This window comes from Podarcis bocagei (assembly GCF_964188305.1).
Source record: "Podarcis bocagei genome assembly, chromosome: 17".
Lineage (NCBI taxonomy): Eukaryota > Metazoa > Chordata > Lepidosauria > Squamata > Lacertidae > Podarcis > Podarcis bocagei.
The window spans coordinates 8,161,177-8,182,331 of record NC_138143.1 but is presented as its reverse complement, the minus strand read 5'-3'; the positions used below and the strand labels follow the sequence as shown (position 1 = coordinate 8,182,331).

At 48.2% G+C, this 21,155-nt stretch overlaps 1 protein-coding gene across 1 annotated transcript in view; it reads right to left on the bottom strand.

Moving 5' to 3' along the window:
- Positions 1–563: 563 nt before the first annotated feature.
- CC2D1A (coiled-coil and C2 domain containing 1A) overlaps positions 564–21,155 on the bottom strand; it is a 49,501-nt gene continuing 28,909 nt past the window's right edge. Inside the window, exons 20-30 of the mRNA XM_081175839.1 lie at positions 18,715–18,773; positions 18,102–18,153; positions 14,046–14,145; positions 12,918–13,008; positions 11,107–11,238; positions 9,317–9,372; positions 5,958–6,024; positions 4,357–4,483; positions 3,393–3,469; positions 3,149–3,196; positions 564–1,692 (exon numbers count right to left, since the gene is read on the bottom strand). Coding sequence (XP_081031965.1) covers positions 1,672–1,692; positions 3,149–3,196; positions 3,393–3,469; positions 4,357–4,483; positions 5,958–6,024; positions 9,317–9,372; positions 11,107–11,238; positions 12,918–13,008; positions 14,046–14,145; positions 18,102–18,153; positions 18,715–18,773 — 830 coding nt within the window. The 3' untranslated portion in view covers positions 564–1,671. The remainder of the gene's footprint in view (positions 1,693–3,148; positions 3,197–3,392; positions 3,470–4,356; positions 4,484–5,957; positions 6,025–9,316; positions 9,373–11,106; positions 11,239–12,917; positions 13,009–14,045; positions 14,146–18,101; positions 18,154–18,714; positions 18,774–21,155) is intronic.

The following is a 21,155-nucleotide window of genomic DNA, read 5'->3' as shown; positions in this document are numbered from 1 at the left end:
ATCCTGAGCAGCAGCAACCCTGAGTTAATTTCTTACCCTTTAAAATGTCTTTAACCTAATATAGGAAACAGAACACTTTCATAAAAGGTCACATTTCCAGCTGCCCAAGGGGAGCCCAGACCCCCCACAAGGCCACACCAATGTGCCCCAGTGCAGAAAGAGGACACCCCACAGGCTACAGCAGCATGCCTCCCCCAACTGCAGGGACTACAGAGAGGATGCGGGATACTCCATCCGACACGCCAAGAAACTGGCAATTACTTAACACCCCCCCCACCAGGAATGACACATGGTCTGGGCCAGGGGCCAGCACAAGCCCTGCTCCAAGCTGCAGCCAATGGACTGTGTCCTACAAGTCTTTGCGCACCAGAACAGAGCTGGCGCTTGAGCAACCTAGTTGTCAACAGGCCGCTGCTGGGGGATGGAAGCCTCCTCTATGTTCTCCCTCACCTGTCTCTTATGCTGTTCTCTAGCAGGGGCAGGTAGCCTCAGCCCCGTGTTTCTTCCTTTGGCAGCCCAAAGGCAGTAACATTAATTGCAACGATAATTTAAAAAAGCAGTCATTTTTCTTACTTGGAAATGGGCTGCACAGATAGCAGGGGCAGATTCTGGTCAAGAAGGATGCCCTCTTTGCAGGGTCTTCCACCACAGACATTTGAAGGAACCCAAAGTAGGTTCAGAGGCTGGGTTCTCATGGGAGCCAGCAAGCAAGGCGTCACGCCAGCATCCTGCTAGGTCCTCTTGGCCACTCAGGAGGGATCAGGACAGTTAAAAGCAGTGAGCTATTAGCTCTCTACAGCTCCCAAAGAAATAAACCCATAGAAGGGCAAACAAGCAGAGCTCATGAGAGGTATAGGTGCAAAGTGCCTGGTGCAATGGAGGATTGATGTGGAAGGCGTAGAGGGGCAGCAAAGGGGGCAGTGAGCTGAGTGCAGACCACATAGGCTGGGGGATATACTAGAAGGTGCCAAATTCCTAAATGAGTCAATTTGGTGCATGTTGAATAATGTGGGGCCTTCTCCTCTCTGGGGCTGAGGAGGCAAGACACTCTGAGCACATCTGCAGTGCAAGTTTAAGAGAGCTGCAAGCTTCTCTCTTGCTGACACAATAACTCTGGACTAAGGAACTCTGGGCACCGAAGTTCCATCAAGGGGCTTTTCTACTCAGCACTCTCTCAAAACTATCACTCCCAGGTTACTATGTGGTGGGGAGCCATTGGAGCTAAACCTGTTTCAAACTGTAAATGAGGGTGCACCCAGCAGCTGCCGCTAGAGCAGCTGGGGAAACAAGGAGAAAGGGAGGGGGGTTCTTTCCCTTCTCCCTGCTGAGAAAGTGGCTCGTTATGGACCTTGGGGAGGCTGGGCTGAGCCAGAGGACAGAGTGCCAAGGCAACCGTCACACGGATTGTCTCCAGCTAGCAGTGTCACATGACCTGCTCCACTGATGGGGAAACTAAAGGAGTCTCCATTCATTCTTATTTACCCAGCAAAGGCTAGAAAGAGCCCACCGCCAGAGGTGCTTTGCAGCATTGCCGGTCCATCAGCATACATGGAGCCCTCCCCACCCTGCTCTCCAAACCCCTGTTCTCCTGCAGCGGGGAAAAGGCCACGTAGGAAGAGAGCAGTTGCTTGACCCGGCGATTCCAAGACTTCCACATTTCCGCCACTTTCTTCATTTGCGAAACTTCTGCAGCTGGAAGGCAAAATGGGTTTGCCAGTCAGTGCTTCTGCCACCATGGTCTCTTTCAGGAAAAGGAAGGGCACAAACCAGGGAAGGGGAACCTGCGGCAGCCCTCCAGGTGCTGTTGGTCTCCCAGCACCTAGTCAGCAGGGTCAACGGTCAGGGATGGCGGGAGCTGTAGGCCAGCAACACCTGGAAGACCACAGGACCCCCAGCCATGGCACCAAGAGCACCATTGATTGATTCTGGACATTTATAGATTGCCCTCTCATCAAATTTCCAGGGTGGGCCACAAAAAAGGAAAGCAAAGCTGCATACTGTTGAGTAACAAGCAGCCAATAAGTCTAATTAATCATCATAAGCTGCCACCCAGAGCTTCTTGGAGGAAAGGGGGTGAATATATGAAGTAAATCAATAAAAACAGTGAATGTTGCAATGCAGATCTCAAAGCAGCATAACAAAACGACAGAATCCAATTCAAACTAAGAAGCTTAGAACAAAAAGATGCCAAAGAGACAACAGCATCCTAGGTGCCAGAAGAACTCCCTCTGGGAAGAGCATGCTAACACTGAGGGGCCACTATGGAAAAGGCCTTTCTCCCTTTACTTCCCATGGCAGTGGCACCCATAGAAGATCTTAATATACAGGTACACATGGAGATAGGTGGTGGATCCCGTAAGTCACCTGGTCCTAAGCTGTCAAGGGCTTTAAAATGAGCACATTCAAGTCATGCAGTCCTTAACATTGGGAGAGGTGGAGGAAACATTCTGAATCACGAGGATCTAGGTCTACAGAGAGAGACAACAGAAGGGGGAACAGGGCGCCTCAGTCCACAGAGCACTCTGCCCAAAAGCGCTTTGGGAAACGAACCACCTAGAGAGGCGGCAGCGCCAAACAAGCCAGAAAGTTCCAGCTGTGTGCTGCTGCAGGTGCTCAGTTTGACGGCACTGCTTAAAATCATTCCAGAAAGCTCTCCCAGGCCTCGTCCAGACTTTCTGTTGCACCATGTTTTCCAGGCACAGGTTTGCTCTTTAAAACTCCATGTTCAAGTGATTTTCTTTCTTTTTTTTGTCCAGGCATTTTCTCTGGGGAAATCCACATTTTCCTGCTGAATTGGAGCAAATGGCAATGGAGTTTTCTGCAGATTGCCACTTGCTCCAATTCAGCAGTAAAATGTGGGTTTTCCTGGGGAAAGCGCCGGGACAAAAATAAAAAACAAACCCAAAATGCTCGGACACGGAGCTTTAAATCCCAGACCTGTGCCTAGAAACATGGCACAAAAGGCAGTCTGGATGAGACCTCAGTCACCCTGCAAAAGACCAGGGGATCAGTGAAGGCAGGACCCGTCTGGGAAACGCTCCTCTGGTCCGGACGACTGACTCATTCAGCCTGCTTTGACTATTCTAGTGGGAGGTGACTGAGTGAGAACAGCAGAAACAACAGCTTGCGTGACAATAAGCACACTCACCTCGCCCTCAACCAGATTGCGCTTGTAAAGGGCATCCTTGGCTGCATCCTGCCAAATAAACACACACAGCAGGCAGTTAAGTAGATACAGAGGCTCTCGTTGCACCAGACAGAGGTGCTCCTTTAAGCAGGCAGGCATTGGTGCAACCAAGAGGCTTTAAAAAGGGGGTCTGAGGTCTTTTGCTCCCCCACCACATCCCATCTAGATATAAAACGGAGTGGATGGGGGGACTGAGGAACCATACCCGCTTTCCTTCACTGCCAAGGCGCCGGGCTGCCTCTGTATACCACTGCTGGTACCGCTCCAATTGGGTCAGGTATTCTGTGGAGTAAAGATCAGACAGGACTAAGGAACAGCTCCGGTGTCCAACTGCATCCCCTTCACCTCTGCCCCCTCCAACCCCAGAGGTTGGGACTCTGCCTCCTTCCTTGTGGTGCAGTTTTGAGAAAGCTAAAGAATTAATATTCCAAGGGCTTACAGACACCGAGATGCAACCACAAACTGCTGAGATCAAGATCTGTCAATCTAACAAATTGTAAGCTTTTTAAAAATTATCCCATTGTATCCATCCCTGCCAAGATATCTGGTAGATTTGCCAAATGTTAAAATGAGGGTAGTCTTTGCACAGGCAAGACTAAATGTCCTTCTGTTAGCAGATTGGATGGGCTGACATAAAGGAATTCCTAAGAAGGATAGAATTTGCAGCTGCAACTCTGTGTCAATAGAAGACATAACTCATGTACTCTTTCAATGCCCTTTTTATAATGATCTTAGAAACAATTACATCCACCTGTTGTTGAGATCGCAGAAGGGAAAGACATCCCTTGCAAAGACCTGTTTTTTGTTGTCTGATGTAGAGAGGGATATATCCTTTAGAACATACAAATTTCCTTCCAAAGCTTTACAAATTTGTGTAATAAAACTTAAAGGGCGGGGGTATGAGAAATGATTTATCCTGTAAAGGTCGGGGAGCAGAAATGTAAACCACTATTATTAGCAGTATTCTTATTCTTGTTATTTTCATGTCTGCAACGGCTGCTTGCTAAACACAATAAATCAAAGTGAACTGAACCCCCTCAATGAGCACTTCCTGCTAAGACAATTTAACATACCAATTCAATATGAACCGACAGAGAAAGGGGGAAAATGTTCACTTGCCCAAGCATTCGGAATGGGGCCTTCGTGGCTGGGCTTTCATCGCAAAGTACCTTTCATGACTGCTGGGCCTCCGTGCTGAAGCTGGGACTTCTGCCACTGGATCATCCGTATAACGTTCTGGTGCTGTTCCACCAAGTCGTTAGGAGGTCGCTGGCCAACTTGTTTGTATCCTGCCATCTGCCAGCAAAGGAAGGAGGGTTTGTGTACGTTCTCAGGGAAAGGACAGAGCACTCAACTTCGGGGGTAAGAAGTGGACCTGCTGGGACTAAGTTCTGTCTGGCTGACAAGTGCATGCGCAGGCTGGGAAAGGGCTTTTCCAGGGCCACAGCAACTGTGAGCAGCACACCTGAACAGGTGGTTAAGAGAGAGTTGGTCACCTGAGAGATCTGGCCACATAAACGGAGAAGGAAGGCAAGACTTCACCATATGAGTTTGCCACACAACACTTCTCTTTTAAATTGGACCGGAGTCTGCAGACCTCAGGGGGGACTCCTTTTGCAGAATGAAATTAAAGGCCAGATTTCTTTTTTCTAAAATAAAAAGGTAGTTTATGAAGCCGAAGCAGGCAATAATAGCCCAGAGAGAGCAAAATACAAGATTCTTCCAGTCGACTGCCCTTTTAGTTGTTTGTTACCCAGCCGAGACAGGAATGCCAAGCAGGGCCCAAGGGTTATGAGGGTTGGAAAGAAGACATCATTTTACGTCATTTTGAAAGGGCATCACTCACACATTCCCTAGAGATTTGTCTTGTCCAACCTTGGGTGTTTTTGCTGTACTGTAACACTTCAGCTGACTACTGCACTACTAAGGTAAGCAGATTTTAAAATCATAAGCATTATACGCTGCCCTAAGGAAGCACAGCAACTTTGAGACAGGGCTGAGATTTCTGAATGAACTTCCTGCCCCTCCTCCAACCAGTAGCTTTGTAAGTTAGACATTCTTAGAGCCTTCAGCCCAAGTACAAAATATCTCAGTCAGTTTGCAGGAGTCAAGATTCAATGTTTGCTTGCAGTTTTCCTCCCAGCAACCTCGTGCCTTGTTCTTTTGAGGGACAATGAACACAACTGTTCAGAATGTAAGACATACCAGTGTCTCACTTGTCAAATTTGTGTCTCCTGTTTCCTCCCATCCTTTCGTTGTCCATTGCACAGTCTCAGGATTTGTCTGCAAGCACCTTGAGGTGGAAGGGACGTGGGTGGCGCTGTGGGTTAAACCACAGAGCCTAGGACTTGCCAATCAGAAGGTTGGTGGTTCGAATCCCTGTGATGGGGTGAGCTCCCGTTGCTCGCTCCCTGCTCCTGCCAACCTAACAGTTCGAAAGCACGTCAAAGTGCAAGTAGATCAATAGGTACCGCTCTGGCAGGAAGGTAAATGGCGTTTCCGTGTGCTGCTCTGGTTCGCCAGAAGCGGCTCAGTCATGCTGGCCACATGACCCGAAAAAACTGTCTGCGGACAAATGCCGGCTCCCTTGGCCAGTAAAGCGAGATGAGCGCCGCAACCCCAGAGTCGGCCACGACTGGTCCTAATGGTCAGGGGTCCCTTTACCTTTACTTTGAGGTGGGAGCCTGACTTTTGGCCAATGTTACGCTAAAGCACCATGTACATGGAGATGCTGGAATTAGTAACTACCACCCTTATAAACATTACTGACCTTTTTCTCCAGCCTCTCCTTGTCAAAAGCGAGGACATTGAAGCTGTGCAGAGTGCAGACAGACTTGCTGCAAGGAAAGAAAGTGAAGCATGGTTAACCTCAGAAGAGGCCAGCAACAGAAACACAGCACAGAGAATGAGGCAGAGGCAAGCAGGCAACCGCCATCTTGGAGAAGCAGATATGGATTGGGTGTGTGCCTGCCAACTTCATACCCAACCAACAAAAGCATGGCTGACTCCTGCCAAGGCAGGGGGGCAAAAACCAGGCACATCAGCTGCAGCAGAGCCCCCTAGCTTGGAGACCAGAGTTTGGTGGGCAAGCAGAGGGAATTGCTGCCCAGGATCCCTCAGGTTCTAGATTCAGGAGCTGCTGTGGGCTTCTTCCTGACAACTCTGAGAGAGAAGGCAGCCCAGCACGCACACAGGGACACTCCTGATCAGACCTGTTGGCAGGCAGCGTGCTAATTTCTCATTTGCTAGAATGCTACAGGACAGGTTTTAAAGGACCACAAGAGCAAGATGAATGGGGTTGGGTTGGGTTTGAAGATTGACTGGCCAAAGGAGCGAGGAAAGCTCTGAGGTTTCATGCCCGGTGCTGTTTCTCATGCTGTTCTCAACCCAGGACAGACAAATCCAGTCTGGTAAACAGCTACATGGCAGATTTGAGGCAAGAGAGACACTCTTTGTCATTTGCATTCAGAACAAGAGAACCTTCCAGGCAAGCATTCTGCCTTACACCTTGGCCTCAGCACCCCCTTTTCCTTTCAGAATGCCTCCAATCACATTCAGGAATCTTCCTTGCTAGCCGGTTGGTCCCGACTTCTCTCCCATCTTAGGCCCTACCCCTGTGAACATGAAACTCTGCCCTTGTTGCAAAGCCTGCACAATGCCCTAGTGCTGCTCTGCCTGTTCCTCATGCTCTTTGTTTCTCAACCCTACAGGAAATGCCAGGCTGTTATCAGACCAAAAATCTATCCTGCTAGATTTCCTGTTTGTTTTGAGTGGTGCCATCCAGATTGCACAGTTTCACAAGACAGGCACGGTCTATCCAGGCCGCCAGTTCGAATGCCAGTTTGAGACATCTTCCTCTCTCACTGCTCCTCCAGTTACAGGAGAGGCTTTTGGCTATGGCTAGCTGGGAGCAGGCCCTACCATGAGAACAGTTAGGAAACTGTCTCAACCCATTGATTCAGGGCATCATTATCAGAGCGGGAGACAAACCCATCTGTAGTATGTGGCACAATCCACCTTCATGCCCTCCTGCGCAGGCCCCACAGAATGGGACCTGAAAGAGGCACAGCAGTCTCCCATGTTACTCGATGGAAAAGGAGGTGTCCTTTGGATCTCCTGCCTCAGGCACCAAAATATCTTGGGTTGGCTCTGGGCTCATTATTCACCGTGCAAAATTGCACCTGTTCTTTCGAAGCTTTAACTACTTTGCCTTGCTGCCAATTGCCACAAAACCTTTTCTGCCCATACAACCTCCCAGAGCTCTTTGCCCTCTCTAGTTGTCCTACATTTCTTTTCTTGTCCAGAGCCGGCAGGAGCAAACCATTCTCTGTGCAAGGGAGCCTTTGAGGCCTGAGAGAAGGAAGGTCCAATCAGAGCTGGCTTGGCTACAGCAGGGAGCAGATGGATGTTCTGGAAGGGAAATTAGAAGAGACTATCAACAGCCACTGGCAGAGCAAAAGGTGCTGGGCTGGAGACCTGCCTCTGTGCACACCATCCAACTGTCCATCATGCTCCCTTATTTCATTTCATTTATTTATTTACGGCTATTAGCCCATAAAATGCTCCCTTAACAGGGAATTCAGATATCAAAAACCCTACGCAATGGTAACTGGTGTAGTTTGGTGGGCAAAGCACTGGGCAAATCTGGGAGACTTGTTTATGGGCTTCTCAAAGGCATCTATCTATCTGGCTGGCTCCTGTGGCAAAGAGGATGCTGAATTTGTTAGGGTTTTGTCTGATCCAGCAGCAAGGCTCTTCTCATGCTTTGTCTCAGCCACTGACTCATTGTGTGGCCTTGAGTAAACTGCTTCACTTACAGTGGTGCCCCGCAAGACGAATGCCTCGCAAGACGGAAAACCCGCTAGACGAAAGGGTTTTCCGATTTTCAATGCGCTTCGCAGGACGAATTTCCCTATGGGCTTGCTTCGCAAGACGAAAATGTCTTGCGAGTCTTGAGATTTTTTTTCGCTCCCCCCCCTTTTTCTAAGCCGCTAAGCCTTTAATAGCCTTTTAGCAGCTAAGCCGCTAAGCCTTTAATAGCCGCTAAACCGCTAATAGCGCTAATAGGGTTGCTTCGCAAGACGAAAAAACCGCTAGACGAAGATACTCGCGGAACGGATTAATTTCGTCTTGCGAGGCACCACTGTACTGCCTCTGTTCTCTCTACTGTACAGAAGATAGATGAGGCTTGGAGCTTCCCCTGCCCTGTGTGCCAACTTTAGAACAGGTATGGTTCTTATACACTCTCCCAAGGCACTAAGGGCCTACGCAAAGAGGCTCTTGTGGCATCAGAAGCTCCATTACAAAACCCTCACAAGAAGCTACATTGCCACTTTTGACAACTTGGGCTATTCAATTCCTGTTTATTCACAAGTCTCAGTAGCCAAGAACGATGCAGCTTATCTGTATGGTCACGGCAAGCTGTCTCCTCAGCAGAACTGCTATTTGACGGAGGCCTTTCTATCAGAAAGTCAGACCGGTATCATGCAGCGTTACGCAGTCAGGAGAGCAGAATTGATCCATGAGGTGCAATCCACCAGGAAGGACTTCTGCATAAGTTAAACGAAAATGAACTACAGTGGTACCTTGGGTTAAGAACTTAATTCGTTCCGGAGGTCCGTTCTTAAGCTGAAACTGTTCTTAGCCTGAGGTACCACTTTAGCTAATAGGGCCTCCCACTGCTGCTGCACGATTTCCGTTCTCATCCTGAGGTAAGGTTCTCAACCCCAGGTACTATTTCTGGGTTAGCGGAGTCTGTAACCTGAAGCGTCTGTAACCTGAAGCGCCTTTGGTAAAATAACATTCAGAGCAGCTTCCAAATAAAACCCATGTCAACAAGGCTTACGCAGGAGAACTTCCTGGTTAACTGTGACCTCCAGGTCAGATTGCCCTGTCTTTTCCCACCCTGCTGCCCCCAAAACACTCAAAAGCAGCCCCCTGAAGCAGGCACACCTGCCCTACTGCTTTTTTGTGAGATGCCTTGGGTCTTGCATGTGCCTTCTTGAGCCGAGAGCGAAGTAAGAAAAGAATGAAAAGGAGAGCGAAAGGACAGGAGTTAAGATTTCCTCACAGATTATGCATGGAGCTAACTCTCAGGAGACCCCAGCAAAGGAACAAGAACATACATACCTACTGCCCACATCCTTCCCAGGAGCAATTGCTGGCTTGGGTTTGGGAAGAGCAACCTGGGTAAAGAAAACAAATACTGTTTTGCTCCTGTATGTCTGGCATTTATTTCGACAATGCAAGACTGGTCAAGGTTTTCAGCCCACTTTCCAGAGGTGGGGTGGGAGCTGACAGCCGAGACCAGGACATGATCAGGGTTATGAGCATGCCAAACAATTCTATGAAAGTGTAGAAAAGTCATAGCACATGGTATTGTCTACAGAGTTTGGCTCCCTAAGAATCTCAGCTTTCATTTGGGTGGGGGAGCAAGCCCTTATGAATTGTGAAGACCTAGCTGAAACTGTGTGGGACACATTGGGCTAGTGATTTTGGGTATAATATCCAACTTTCATCTTGGGAAAAGTTGTGGGGAGAAGAAATAAAATTTACAGCATGCTATGCATTGAAAGAAAATCAAATGAAAAATGATGTACCGTTGGTATCTAGCACCAAGTAAGATTGCAAAAATGTATAAAACTAAATCAAATATGTGTTGGAAATGTAAAGAGAAAGAAGGTACTTTTTTCCATATGTGGTGGTCATGTTGTAAGGTAAAAAGCTTCTGGGAAATGATTTATAATGAATTAAAGAAAATGTTTAAAAATACATTAGTTAAAAAACCAGAAGCCTTTCTTGTTTAACAGGGGAAGAAGATAAAAGACTTTTTATGTATGCAATGACGGCAGCGAGAATGCTACTGGGAAGAAGAAGCAATACCAAGAAAGGAAGAATGGCAAACAAAATTGATGGATTATGCAGAAATGGCGAAACTGATGGGGAAGATCAGAAACCAAGAAGATTAAGTATTTACTAGAGACTGGAGTAAATTTGTAGTTTACTTGAGAAAGCTGTAAGCTGTAAGCTGTTAAAAACATTGGTAGCGTTGTAATGACATTTGTAATGTGAAATTGACTATGATAAAATAGGGATACATAATAGTTGGAAAAATTATAATAAGCAAAAAAAATATTTTTAATTTAAGAACCCATGGAAGGGAAGTCAGAAGGTTCAGGAAACCTTGTAATTAGATATATGTGAAAGATAACATGTATAAAAATGTGAAAACTAATAAAAATTTACTATTTTTTTAAAAAAGAAACTGTGTGGGACAATGGCTGGTGAAATCTGAGGGGTCAGAGGTTGGGATGTCATAATTCCTTGCCTCACCTCACCAGCAAACTCAGAATAAAACATGCAAAATAGTTTACGAACGCAAAATAAATTACTTAACAAAACATTTGCCAAATTTGTCCAGGCTGCAAATTGCCCTCCCCCCCTCGTTTAATATATTTTTTTTAAGCAGACAGTATGCACAGGGCTGGACAATCATCTGCCTCTTCCCATCACAATATGCTGCTCCTGTGGGCAGGAAACCAGCCTCTGAATAGCAACAATTGCTGGAGACATTTCAAGCCACGCTTAGTCATTAGCCACGCTTTTGGCCCACATCCATTTCTGAAGAAACCAAAGTTTGGACTCTGGTAACACAGCTGAAATTCATTTCTCGAAAAGAAAACGGAGCCCCAGAAACGAGGAGACGCAAGGGGCACAGTAGGCTGGATACCCTCTAGGATGAGCACTAACCACAGATTCCATATGGTTCATATTCTTGCCAGCCTCGGCTGAGCAAGGGCTTGGGCACAGGGCCAGAACCTTTGCAAAGCCACACTCAAAACAACTTTTCGGGTGCCACCCAAACCAGCTTTGCTCTTGATGGAAAGCTTCTGGGACACAGAGAACAGCTTGGCTCTTACTGGTGGCATCGTGAGGGGGTCAATGACCAGCCACTTCTCCGTCGTCGTCTCCAGTTGCTGGGAGGTCAGCGGCTCTCTCAGACGCACAATGACTTCCAACTTGCCCCCTGTGGGCCGCCGACCATCCAAAAGCTAGGCAGAGAAAAGAAAAAGAGAGAGGCGCCCCAATTAGTGTGAAGCCACAACGCTCTGAACTTCTCCCCGCCAGCACCAGATGCGTCCCGCTCATCGTTCACACTTGTCAATCTGTACGGCAGAACGATGCAGCCTGTTCCTTTTGGCCCTCAGGGTGCTGAGGGAGGAACTGGCATCTCTGTCTTTTCGACTACGTGGCAGATGGCAAACCAAAGCCTGGAGAAACTGCTCTCCCAAGTTCCACAGGGAGGCTGGCTGAGCAGGCAGCGAAGGCTAGTTCAGAACTCTGATCCAGGCCACTCATTTATTCACAATCATATAGAGGTGCACATGGAGTTACAGTGAGGGGGAAAAAGTATCCCCTGCTAAATTTGCCCGTTTGTTCTCTGATGAAGAAATGACCAGTTCATAATTTTAATGGTAGGTTTACTGTAGCTGTGAGAGACAGAATAACAACAGGAAAAACCCCAGAAACCCAGAAGACAAAAGTCAAGAGATTGATGTGGGGTTTTCCTGTTGTTATTCTGTCTCTCACAGCTACAATAAACCTATCATAAAAAATATGGACTGGTCATTTCGTCGTCAGGGGGCAAACGGACAAATTTAGCAGGGGATCAAATACTTTTCCCCCTCACTGTAAACAACAACAACAACAACAACAACATTTAGAAAGATCAACATTCCTGAAGTCCTCCACTTCTGAAAACTGTAATTGGGCCTTGAAATGTTTTTGAGGTGATGGGTTTTTGGTGGATGTGTGGATACCTCCCTTAGCAGCTAATTGCATTGGTGGTATGAATGTCTGTCAATTCCGCAGGTGGAATGTTTTTAGCCGTTATCTCAGGAAGATCTTCAAAATGGGAGCTTATCCAAAAGCCTGCCTGCAGTCAGCTGCTTAGAGCATTCTTCAAATGCAATATTTTTGTGTGTGCTATATGGGGTTTTTTTTTGTAATCCTCGTTTAAATGTTCAGTTGCCAATCCTCATGATAGCTTGTTTACTTTCTTCCAAACTTATTCTCATTAATAAACTGTTGTCACAGTCCTTTTAGCACTTTTTGTGGCCACTATATAGAACTGTGGCCTTGCACGTGATTTCGCATTTAACTCCAGTACAGATGGCGGCAAAGTGGAGTCACTCCTGATGCCCTGATGCAACAGGGATGCTGAAATGGGTGTGCCGCTCCCCAAGACATGCTGAGCCCAAGGCCTTGAAAGGCAGTGACATTTCTTCCAGCAAGCATCACAAAGGCATGGTCTGCGGTGAAAGCAAAAGTCTGATTTCACTCTAGCCTCTCTCAGTTCTGCTAGAGCAGGGGGCCAGTCCACTGTCCCTCAGACCTTGTGGGGGGATGGACTATATTTTTTTTGGGGGGGGATGAATGGATTCCTATGCCCCACAGATAACCCAGAGATGTATTTTAAATAAAAGCACACATTCTACTCATGTAAAAACACCAGGCAGGCCCCACAAATAACCCAGAGATGCATTTTAAATAAAAGCACACATTCTACTCATGTAAAAACATGCTGATTCCCAGACCGTCCGAGGGCCGGATTTAGAAGGCAATTGGGCTGGATCTGGCCCCCGGGCCTTAGGTTGCCTACCTATGTCCTAGAGGGCTTGGTTTTACATGCACATCATGTCTGAAAAGAAAGGGAAGGATTCAGGCTTACCTCCAGAATCTCCCGAAGCTCGCAAGCTGTCTCCAGTGCATCCAACTTCAATTGTGCAGTTCCAACTACACGGTCAGTTTTGAACAGCCCTCTGGAGAGAAAATGGAAGTATTAGACTGATGACTTTATTCAGAGAGTCACAAATTTCATTCTGGTCTTACTTGCTCCCTTTCAATAAAACTAACACTTAGCCTTTTCAAAATAACCATACCACAAGAACTGCTGCAAGGTTACAGCAGAGTCTCCCCAACATTCCTGTAGTAAAACTACTCATAGCTTGGATGCCTCTTTTCAGCTTAGTTATGGCTTTGAGTACATGTGGATCTGAGCTATACGTTGCCCACCTGTCTTGCCTGTGTGCGTCAATGAGCCAACCTGAGTTTCTTCCTCCCATAACAAACATTTCCCAATCTCACATCCTGGGTTTTCTACTAATGTCCTGCCACCACCACATTATAGAAGTGAGACGTGGAAGATGTACCTTGTGTGGAATGAAAGCCACCTTGTCTCAATTGTTTTATCACTCTTTTGATAGCACTTTGAAGCCTGTTTCAGTTAGTGCCTCCTTGACCGCTAAATATCCTTCCAGTCTCCTCCATATTTTTTGTGCTTCTGCCAATAGCCCTGAAAGAATGTGCAATCTCAGCACATTCACAGACACTAAGAACCAAACCACACATTACAAGAAACATCCTGAAATACGTAACTGGGACCTGCCATTTTACATTCTTAAGAAAAAAAATCAAGGAAGGGGCAGGGGGCATGGATCATGACCACCATGTTAGGGAGGGAGGTGTATTCCTTTCCCCTGTATGCTTCCCCACCAAAAAGCTACTTGCTTCCGAAGGTGTTATTTGACAGGACTATTCCAGAAGGAAGCACAGTGGTTATCCCAACAATATACTATTCTTCTGTGCTTCCTGCATTGCATATTAAAAATACATATGTCAGGTTTAATTAAAAGCTCAGCGATTTCACGGAAGTGTTGAAAACGCTCATATTAAAGCTCTCAGGCCACTCAGACATGCAGCTTCCATGTTGAAGGTGGCCCACTCCAGTCAGTTTGACCACAGCAGGAAGGTCCCTATGGGTTTCTGCCAGTAACAGTCAAACCTCCATTTTGCTCACCCTTTATGGACGACTTCAAACTTGATGCCTTTTGTCTGGATGGCTCTCTTCAGCCCACGGTGCCCCCGATTAATAAATAGCTTGAACTTCTCTTGGAATTCTGCCAGAGGGAGATACCAAATAGGAAGGTTACTGGGCGTCAGGTGAGAGCCAAGAGCAATCATCACTGAAAGGAACAGCCTTGCATTGTTGGAGGGACTGGGGTCCCTTCAAGCCCCCCCCCAACAAAGCTTGGGAGGGCTCAAATCCAACTCCTGAGCATTTACACAGTTGTTGTGCATCATGTTCACCCCATCACAAACACCCTAGGTAAAAAAGATAAAAGGTAAAGGACCCAGGACGGTTAAGTCCAGTCAAAGGTGACTATGAGGTGCAGTGCTCATCTCGCTTTCAGGCCGAGGGGGCAGTTTTCTGGGTCATTTGACCAGCACGACTAAACCATTTCTGGCGCAATGGAACACCGTGACGGAAACAAGAGCGCACGGAAACACCGTTTACCTTCCCGCTGCAGCAGTACCTATTTATCTATTTGCACTGGCGTGCTTTTGAACTGTTAGGTTGGCAGGAGTTAGGACAGAGCAATGGGAGCTCACCCTGGATTTGAGCCACCAGCCTTCTGATTGGCAGGCGCAAGAGGCTCAGTGGTTTAGACCACAGCGCCACTCGCGTCCCTATGCAAATTGTGGTAGGATCAGGTTGTACAACATTGGCCATAGCGATGTTTCAGCACAACAGCAAACCCCTCCGTTTGCTTCTTGGTTCACCAGAAGCACTTACACTGAGAGAGCCAAAGACTGTGCAGTTCTGATGCTGCCACTGCTCCTTGCCATCAGATACCCTAAGATGTCAGTCAGCAGATTCTGTAGGAGGGAGGGAGACGGGGGAAACCTGGCAGCTACCCTCACGCTTTTTCCAGCTTCCTCCAAATCATGCTTGCTGTTGCCAAGAAGGAAGTCTGTGCCACAATATACTTCCACCAGACACCTTCGCCTTCGAACCTGTTTGCGCTGCAAGCTGACATATTCACAGAAGCAACTTGCACATAAGGACTGAGAATATTCTCCACTAGAATCCAATACTTCTTGAAACCAGCAGCAGCCCAATGGAGCAAAAGGACCAACCATTTTCTTGATGATGCAGGCTTGCTACTAACAAGCCCTGTTCTTCAACTGGTAGCCTGTAGCAGAGTTTCAGACTGCCAAGCTTCTGTGGCGACAAGAGAAGTCTATCCTCACCTGCTCTCCTCCCTGTCATTGTGCTTTCTTTGCTGTCCCCACTAAAAGCCTGGCAAGGACATTTACTTCCAATACTGCACAGCTAGCTCAGTGCTTGGGACAAGGGAGGGCCTCAGAAAGCAGCCGGTGATGAGGGTCTGACATACCCAGACACAGAACTAAGGGACCAGTCCAGTATACCAGTGCTTCATGGCTCTGTCCAATACCTGACCTGCAGCATCTCCCTCTATTCCAGGTGTGGGGTTGTCCCTGTGACTAAGGGCTAAAACACATTGTGAAGAGAATCAGAACTTACAGGGTTAACAGTTCTGAGTGACGTCTCACATTCTGTTGGAGATAAGCAAGAAAGCCCGCGTGCAGTCTGATTTATTACACACACATTGCAACAGTTTTCTACCGCTGCGAAGACTCTGCTACACGAAGCTGACGATGAGCTACCCACGGGAGTCCAGAGTTGCGCAGGGAAGCGTGCCGGACTCCATCAACAAGCCACACACATGCAGCGCTGTATAGGTCACTTGGAAGCCAACCCATTAAAAAAAATATAATAGTATGCAAGTGTAGGGCAGGTTTAACTCTTCCCTCCCCAGCCACAATCCTGATATTCACCCCCCATCCTCCATTTGCCTTTCTGAAGCTAATGGCGGAGAGAATTTTATTAGGATAGGGCTGCCATACATGTGGCGTTTTGTCCTGGATCTTAGTCAAGTCAATTGTAAAAGTGTGTGTGTGTGGGGGGTTGTTGTTAAAAAAGAAAAGAAAAAAAGAAAAGCAGAAAAGCTCAACAATTTTTGGGGGTCTTCCCCCCCCCCAAAAAAAGGATTGCAGCAGGGGAGAGAATGGTTGAACCTCCCCACCCTTGCATGCTGCAATTCCCCCCCCCCCCACAACACACACAGCCTCTAATATATTGGTACCTGGGTAGTCGAACGGTTTGGCTCCCAAACAAATCGGCTCCTGAACGCCACAAAACCAGAAGTACCGTATTTTTCGCCCTATAAGACGCACCGGCCCATAGGACGCACCTATTTTTTGAGGGGGGAAATCAAAGGAAAAAATTTGATTTCCCCCCAGGTTTGCGCAGCCATCCCCAAGCTAGAAGAGGGAGACGGAGCACTTCGTCTCCCTCTTCTGCCTTCAGGGACAGCATCCCAAGCCTCTGTGGGGCAGCGCACTGCGCTGCCCAGCAGAGGCTTTGCGCAACCATCCCAAGCTAGAAGAGGGAGATGGAGGGCTCCGTCTCCCTCTTCTGCCTTCAGGGACAGCTTGGCCCGCTATCCCCCGAGCTTGTGGGGCTGGCGGGGGGAGAAGCAGGCTTGCTTCTCCCCCCGCCAGCCTCCAGATCAGGTCAGGAAATAGCGGGATGGCGGCGCTCCGCCATCCCCCTATCCCGCGAGCTTGTGGGGCTGGCGGGGGGGGGGGAGAAGCAGGCTTGCTTCTCCCCCCGCCAGCCTCCAGATCAGGTCGGGGAATAGGGGGATGGCGGAGCGCCGCCATCCCGCTATTCCCCGACCTGATCTGGAGGTTGTGGGGCTGGCGGGGGGGAGAAGCAGTCTTGCTTCTCCCACCCCCAGCCTCCAGATCAGGTCGGGGAATAGCGGGATGGCGGCGCTCCGCCATCCCCCTATCCCGCGAGCTTGTGGGGCTGGCGGGGGGGGGGGGAGAAGCAGGCTTGCTTCTCCCACCCCCAGCCTCCAGATCAGGTCGGGGAATAGCGGGATGGCGGAGCGCCGCCATCCCGCTATTCCCCGACCTGATCTGGAGGTTGTGGGGCTGGCGGGGGGGAGAAGCAGGCTTGCTTCTCCCACCCCCAGCCTCCAGATCAGGTCGGGGAATAGCGGGATGGCGGCGCTTCGCCATCCCCCTATCCCGCGAGCTTGTGGGGCTGGCGGGGGGGAGAAGCAGGCTTGCTTCTCCCCCCGCCAGCCTCCAGTTCAGGTCGGGGAATAGCGGGGTGGCGGCTCTGCGCCTCCCCGCTGTCCCCAGCTTTTGGGTGAAGGCTGCTGCCCGCAAGCCTTGCGAGCCCGCGGGACATCCCGCCGGGCTTGCAAGACTTGGGATACCTTCCTGAAGCCTGGAGAGCGAGAGGGGCCTGTGTGCATGGACCCCTCTCGCTCTCCAGGCTTCAGCGAAAGCCTGCATTCACCCCATAGGACGCACCCAGATTTCCCCTTCATTTTTGGAGCGGAAAAAGTGCGTCTTATAGGGCGAAAAATACGGTAAGTGTTCCGGTTTGCGAATGTTTTTTGGAAGCTGAATGTCTGACGCGGCTTCCGACTGAGTGTAGGAAGCTCCTGCAGCCAATCGGAAGCCACGCCTTGGTTTTCGAACAGATTAAGTTTGACAACCAAGGTAAAAGGTACCCCTGCCCATACGGGCCAGTCTTGACAGACTCTAGGGTTGTGCGCTCATCTCACTCTAGAGGCCGGGAGCCGGCGCCGTCCGCAGACACTTCCGGGTCACGTGGCCAGTGTGACATCGCTGCTCTGGCGAGCCAGCACCAGCGCAACACACAGAAACGCCATTTACCTTCCCGCCTGGAATGGTACCTATTTATCTACTTGCACTTAGGGGTGCTTTCGAACTGCTAGGTGGGCAGGAGCTGGGACCGAAAGACGATCGGCAAGTCCTAGACACTGTGGTTTTACCCACAGCGGCACCCGCGTGTACCACTGTATTAATTTTACTTACAAGAAACACAATACTGATGGGCTTCCTGGTGATGTGCTCAGTACAGCACATGCTTTGGCTCTGAAGCTGGCAGATGCTCCCCCCCCCCCTTCTTTCTAGCATGGCCTAAAGCTCACAAACATAAATTTACCGGGAGAGTTGGAATTCTTGATCACGTTGGTCTTGTCTTTCTGCGCTTCCTCCTGCAATTACAGAAATGTGAAAAGAAGCAGTAAGAACCAGGCGCCTGCCGGAGAACTGATTCGGAGCATTTCAAAGCAGACCCCACCACCGTCCTCAAAGCAGCTTCACGCATCAGGCTTTTTCGACACCTGTGTTACAGGCAGCTGGCTATTGAAAAGGCAGTTTCAAATTGTTACAGTCATACTTCGGGATAAATATGCTTCAGGATAAGTATTTTTGGGTTGTGCTCCGTGGCGACCCAGAAGTAATGGAGCGTGTTACTTCCGGATTTCGCCGCTGCGCATGCGCAGACGGTCAAAATGACGTCACGTGCATGCGCGGAAGCAGTGAAATGCAGTGAAATACGCAGTCGCATCTTACATTCTGTTCAGGATGCAAACGGGCCCCCGGAACAGATCCTGTTCACATCCCGAGGCACCACTGTATTGTTATTTTTCTTTTTATTAAAATACCACCCTATATCCAAAGATATCAGAGCGGTTCACAACATAAATATACAAATCCAGGGGGAAATGATCATTGGCTGCTTCCCACAGGATAAAAGTTAACATATGACTCACCGCATTGGGATAGGGGAATTCAAAGCGGACAAAGGCATCCAGGTCATTCGGAGACATGCCTGAAGAAGGGAAAAACGAGAGTCGGGAAACATTTTAGGTCAAAAATCTCAAAGCTAAAGGACAAGGAGAAGGGGCTGCTCTCAGAAGGCTCCACATGGAAATCGGCTCAGCCTAGTTCCTTGTATAGCCCTTGTAGCACCTGCAAAATCAGGCCTCTCCACAGAAGCTGGGGCACAAGTTTGGCCTTTGCATGACTGCCTTGGCCTGCGGTGCCCTGGAAGTCAGCATGTGGGGCAACAGGCCGAGAAGTGGGCAATTCAGAGTAAAGAACACTCCTTAGAAACCACCTCTGGAACGAGTGTTTGCCTATAGTACAAAATGAAAGGGGAGTGGGGAGTGAGAGAGAAAAAGCAGGCTTCAACAGAATTAAAGTCACTCTCAAATCCAGCCTTTTAGTCTTTCTCCCCTGACAGGTGGGGATTTCAGGATTTCACAGAATGGGTCAAGAGAAAAGGGAGATGAAAGGAGGGAGGAAGTGCCCTCCCCAATGCACACACACCTGTTTGGGGGGTTGGAAGTACAGTGGTACCTTGGTTCTCAAATGCCTTGGTTCTCAAACAACTTGGAACCCAAACACTGGAAGCAAGTGTTCTGGTTTGTGAACATTTTTCAGAAGTCGAACATGCTCTGTTTTGAGTGCCACATTCCATTCTGAGTGCCACACTTCCGTTTTGAGTGTTACGCCGAGATTTTTGCTATTTATTTTGTGTTTTTGTGGCTCTTTTTATGTATGTGTGACTGTGTGGAACCCAGTTCAGCTCCTGACTGACTGATTGTGTGACTGCAGTACATTGTTTATTGCTTTCATTTTATGGATTAATGTTCATGTTAAATTGCTGTTTTAAGGGTTGTTTTTAAAAGTCTGGAATGGATTAATCCATTTTGCATTACTTTCTATGGGAAAGTGCGCCTTGGTTTTGGAACGGACTTCCGGAGCGGATTAAGTTTGAGAACCAAGGTACCACTGTACTCAAGAAGCACACAAGATCCCTTCCCTGGCACCCTGGCTGAACACACGACTTAGGAAGGTGGTTGCAGAAGTGGTGGGGGCTGTGTGCTCCACACAGCCAGCTTCCCAGCTGGCACAGAAATGACTGGGAAGCGGGGGGGGGGGGGAGGGAATGCAAGCTTTTCAAACAGGTTATTCTGATGCCCTGTCTCAGCCAACCACACATCCTGTCTGCTTCACACAGCAGCAGATCCTTGATCTCTCTATAAATTTTTCTTTCCCCTTCCTCTCCTACACAGGCTCTTTGCTACTCCAGTAACCAAATTTCTTCCAGTCTTCTCTTTCCTGATAGGCTCTTTCCGAAGCAGCAAATACCTAAATCACTTTTTAAAACCTTTTAACTTATCGCACAATAATTTGCTCTGGGACGTACCTGCGAGGGCTTGGCTAGTAAATCAATAATAACAACAGGATACTCTTTCTGGCAGTGCTTCTGACGGCTACTGAAATTACAAGCAGGCAGGAGAGCCAAGCAAGCCGGATCCAATCACTTTTTATGGGTTTTACTGTCATGTTATTATTGCTTTGATGCTGTTAGTTGCCCTTGAGTTTCCATTAGGAAAGAAAGGCAGGGTATAGACTGAATGAAGTAATGAATACAATGAGAAGGAGAAGGAAGACAACAATAGAGATACAGTCCTTTGTTCAGGATGCCAATCTGCAATGCTATTTTCAAAAGCCACGTTTCTTCCTCCATGGATAGGACAGTGTAATAGTGATTGGGATCAGCTCTGCTCACTTAGACAGTGGCTTCTGCCTTCCTCAATAACACACAGGGACCCAAACATATAAAATTGTAGGAAAAACAAAGAGGAATAAAAGTAATTTAGCATTCTACAGAACAGATACAGCTGGGGAGCCTGTGGGCCTCCAAATATTGTTGGACTCCAACTTCCATTAACCCCAGTCAACAGGGGGTGATGGGCATTGTAGTCCAGCCATAACACCCATGAGATAGGCCCAGCAATGTTACGAAGAACTCGATTTTGCACTAGGACAGGTCAGCCCTTTTGCACATTTCAGAGGAGGGGAGAATTCTTAATTTTGAGAATAAATGTTAGAATCATCTTGCTGCATCAGGCTCAACTGTTCCTCTAGCCCAGTGTTTTCGCTCCAGTAAGGCCCAGTCAGATCCTGCTAGGAAATTCACAAGCAGGGCATTAAAGACAGCCGCCGCCCCTGCTGCTTGTTGTCCCCTTCATCTGGTAAACAGAAACCATTTGCTGCTCTGAACAAAAAAAGTCCCACTGGCATAATACTTTGCATAACTAGTTGGGGGACATAAAAAAGAGAAAGGGAAACATTGCATCCCTTCTGCCAACACAAACAATTGTCAATAACTTTGGGAACTCTTCACCATACTTGTTCCAGC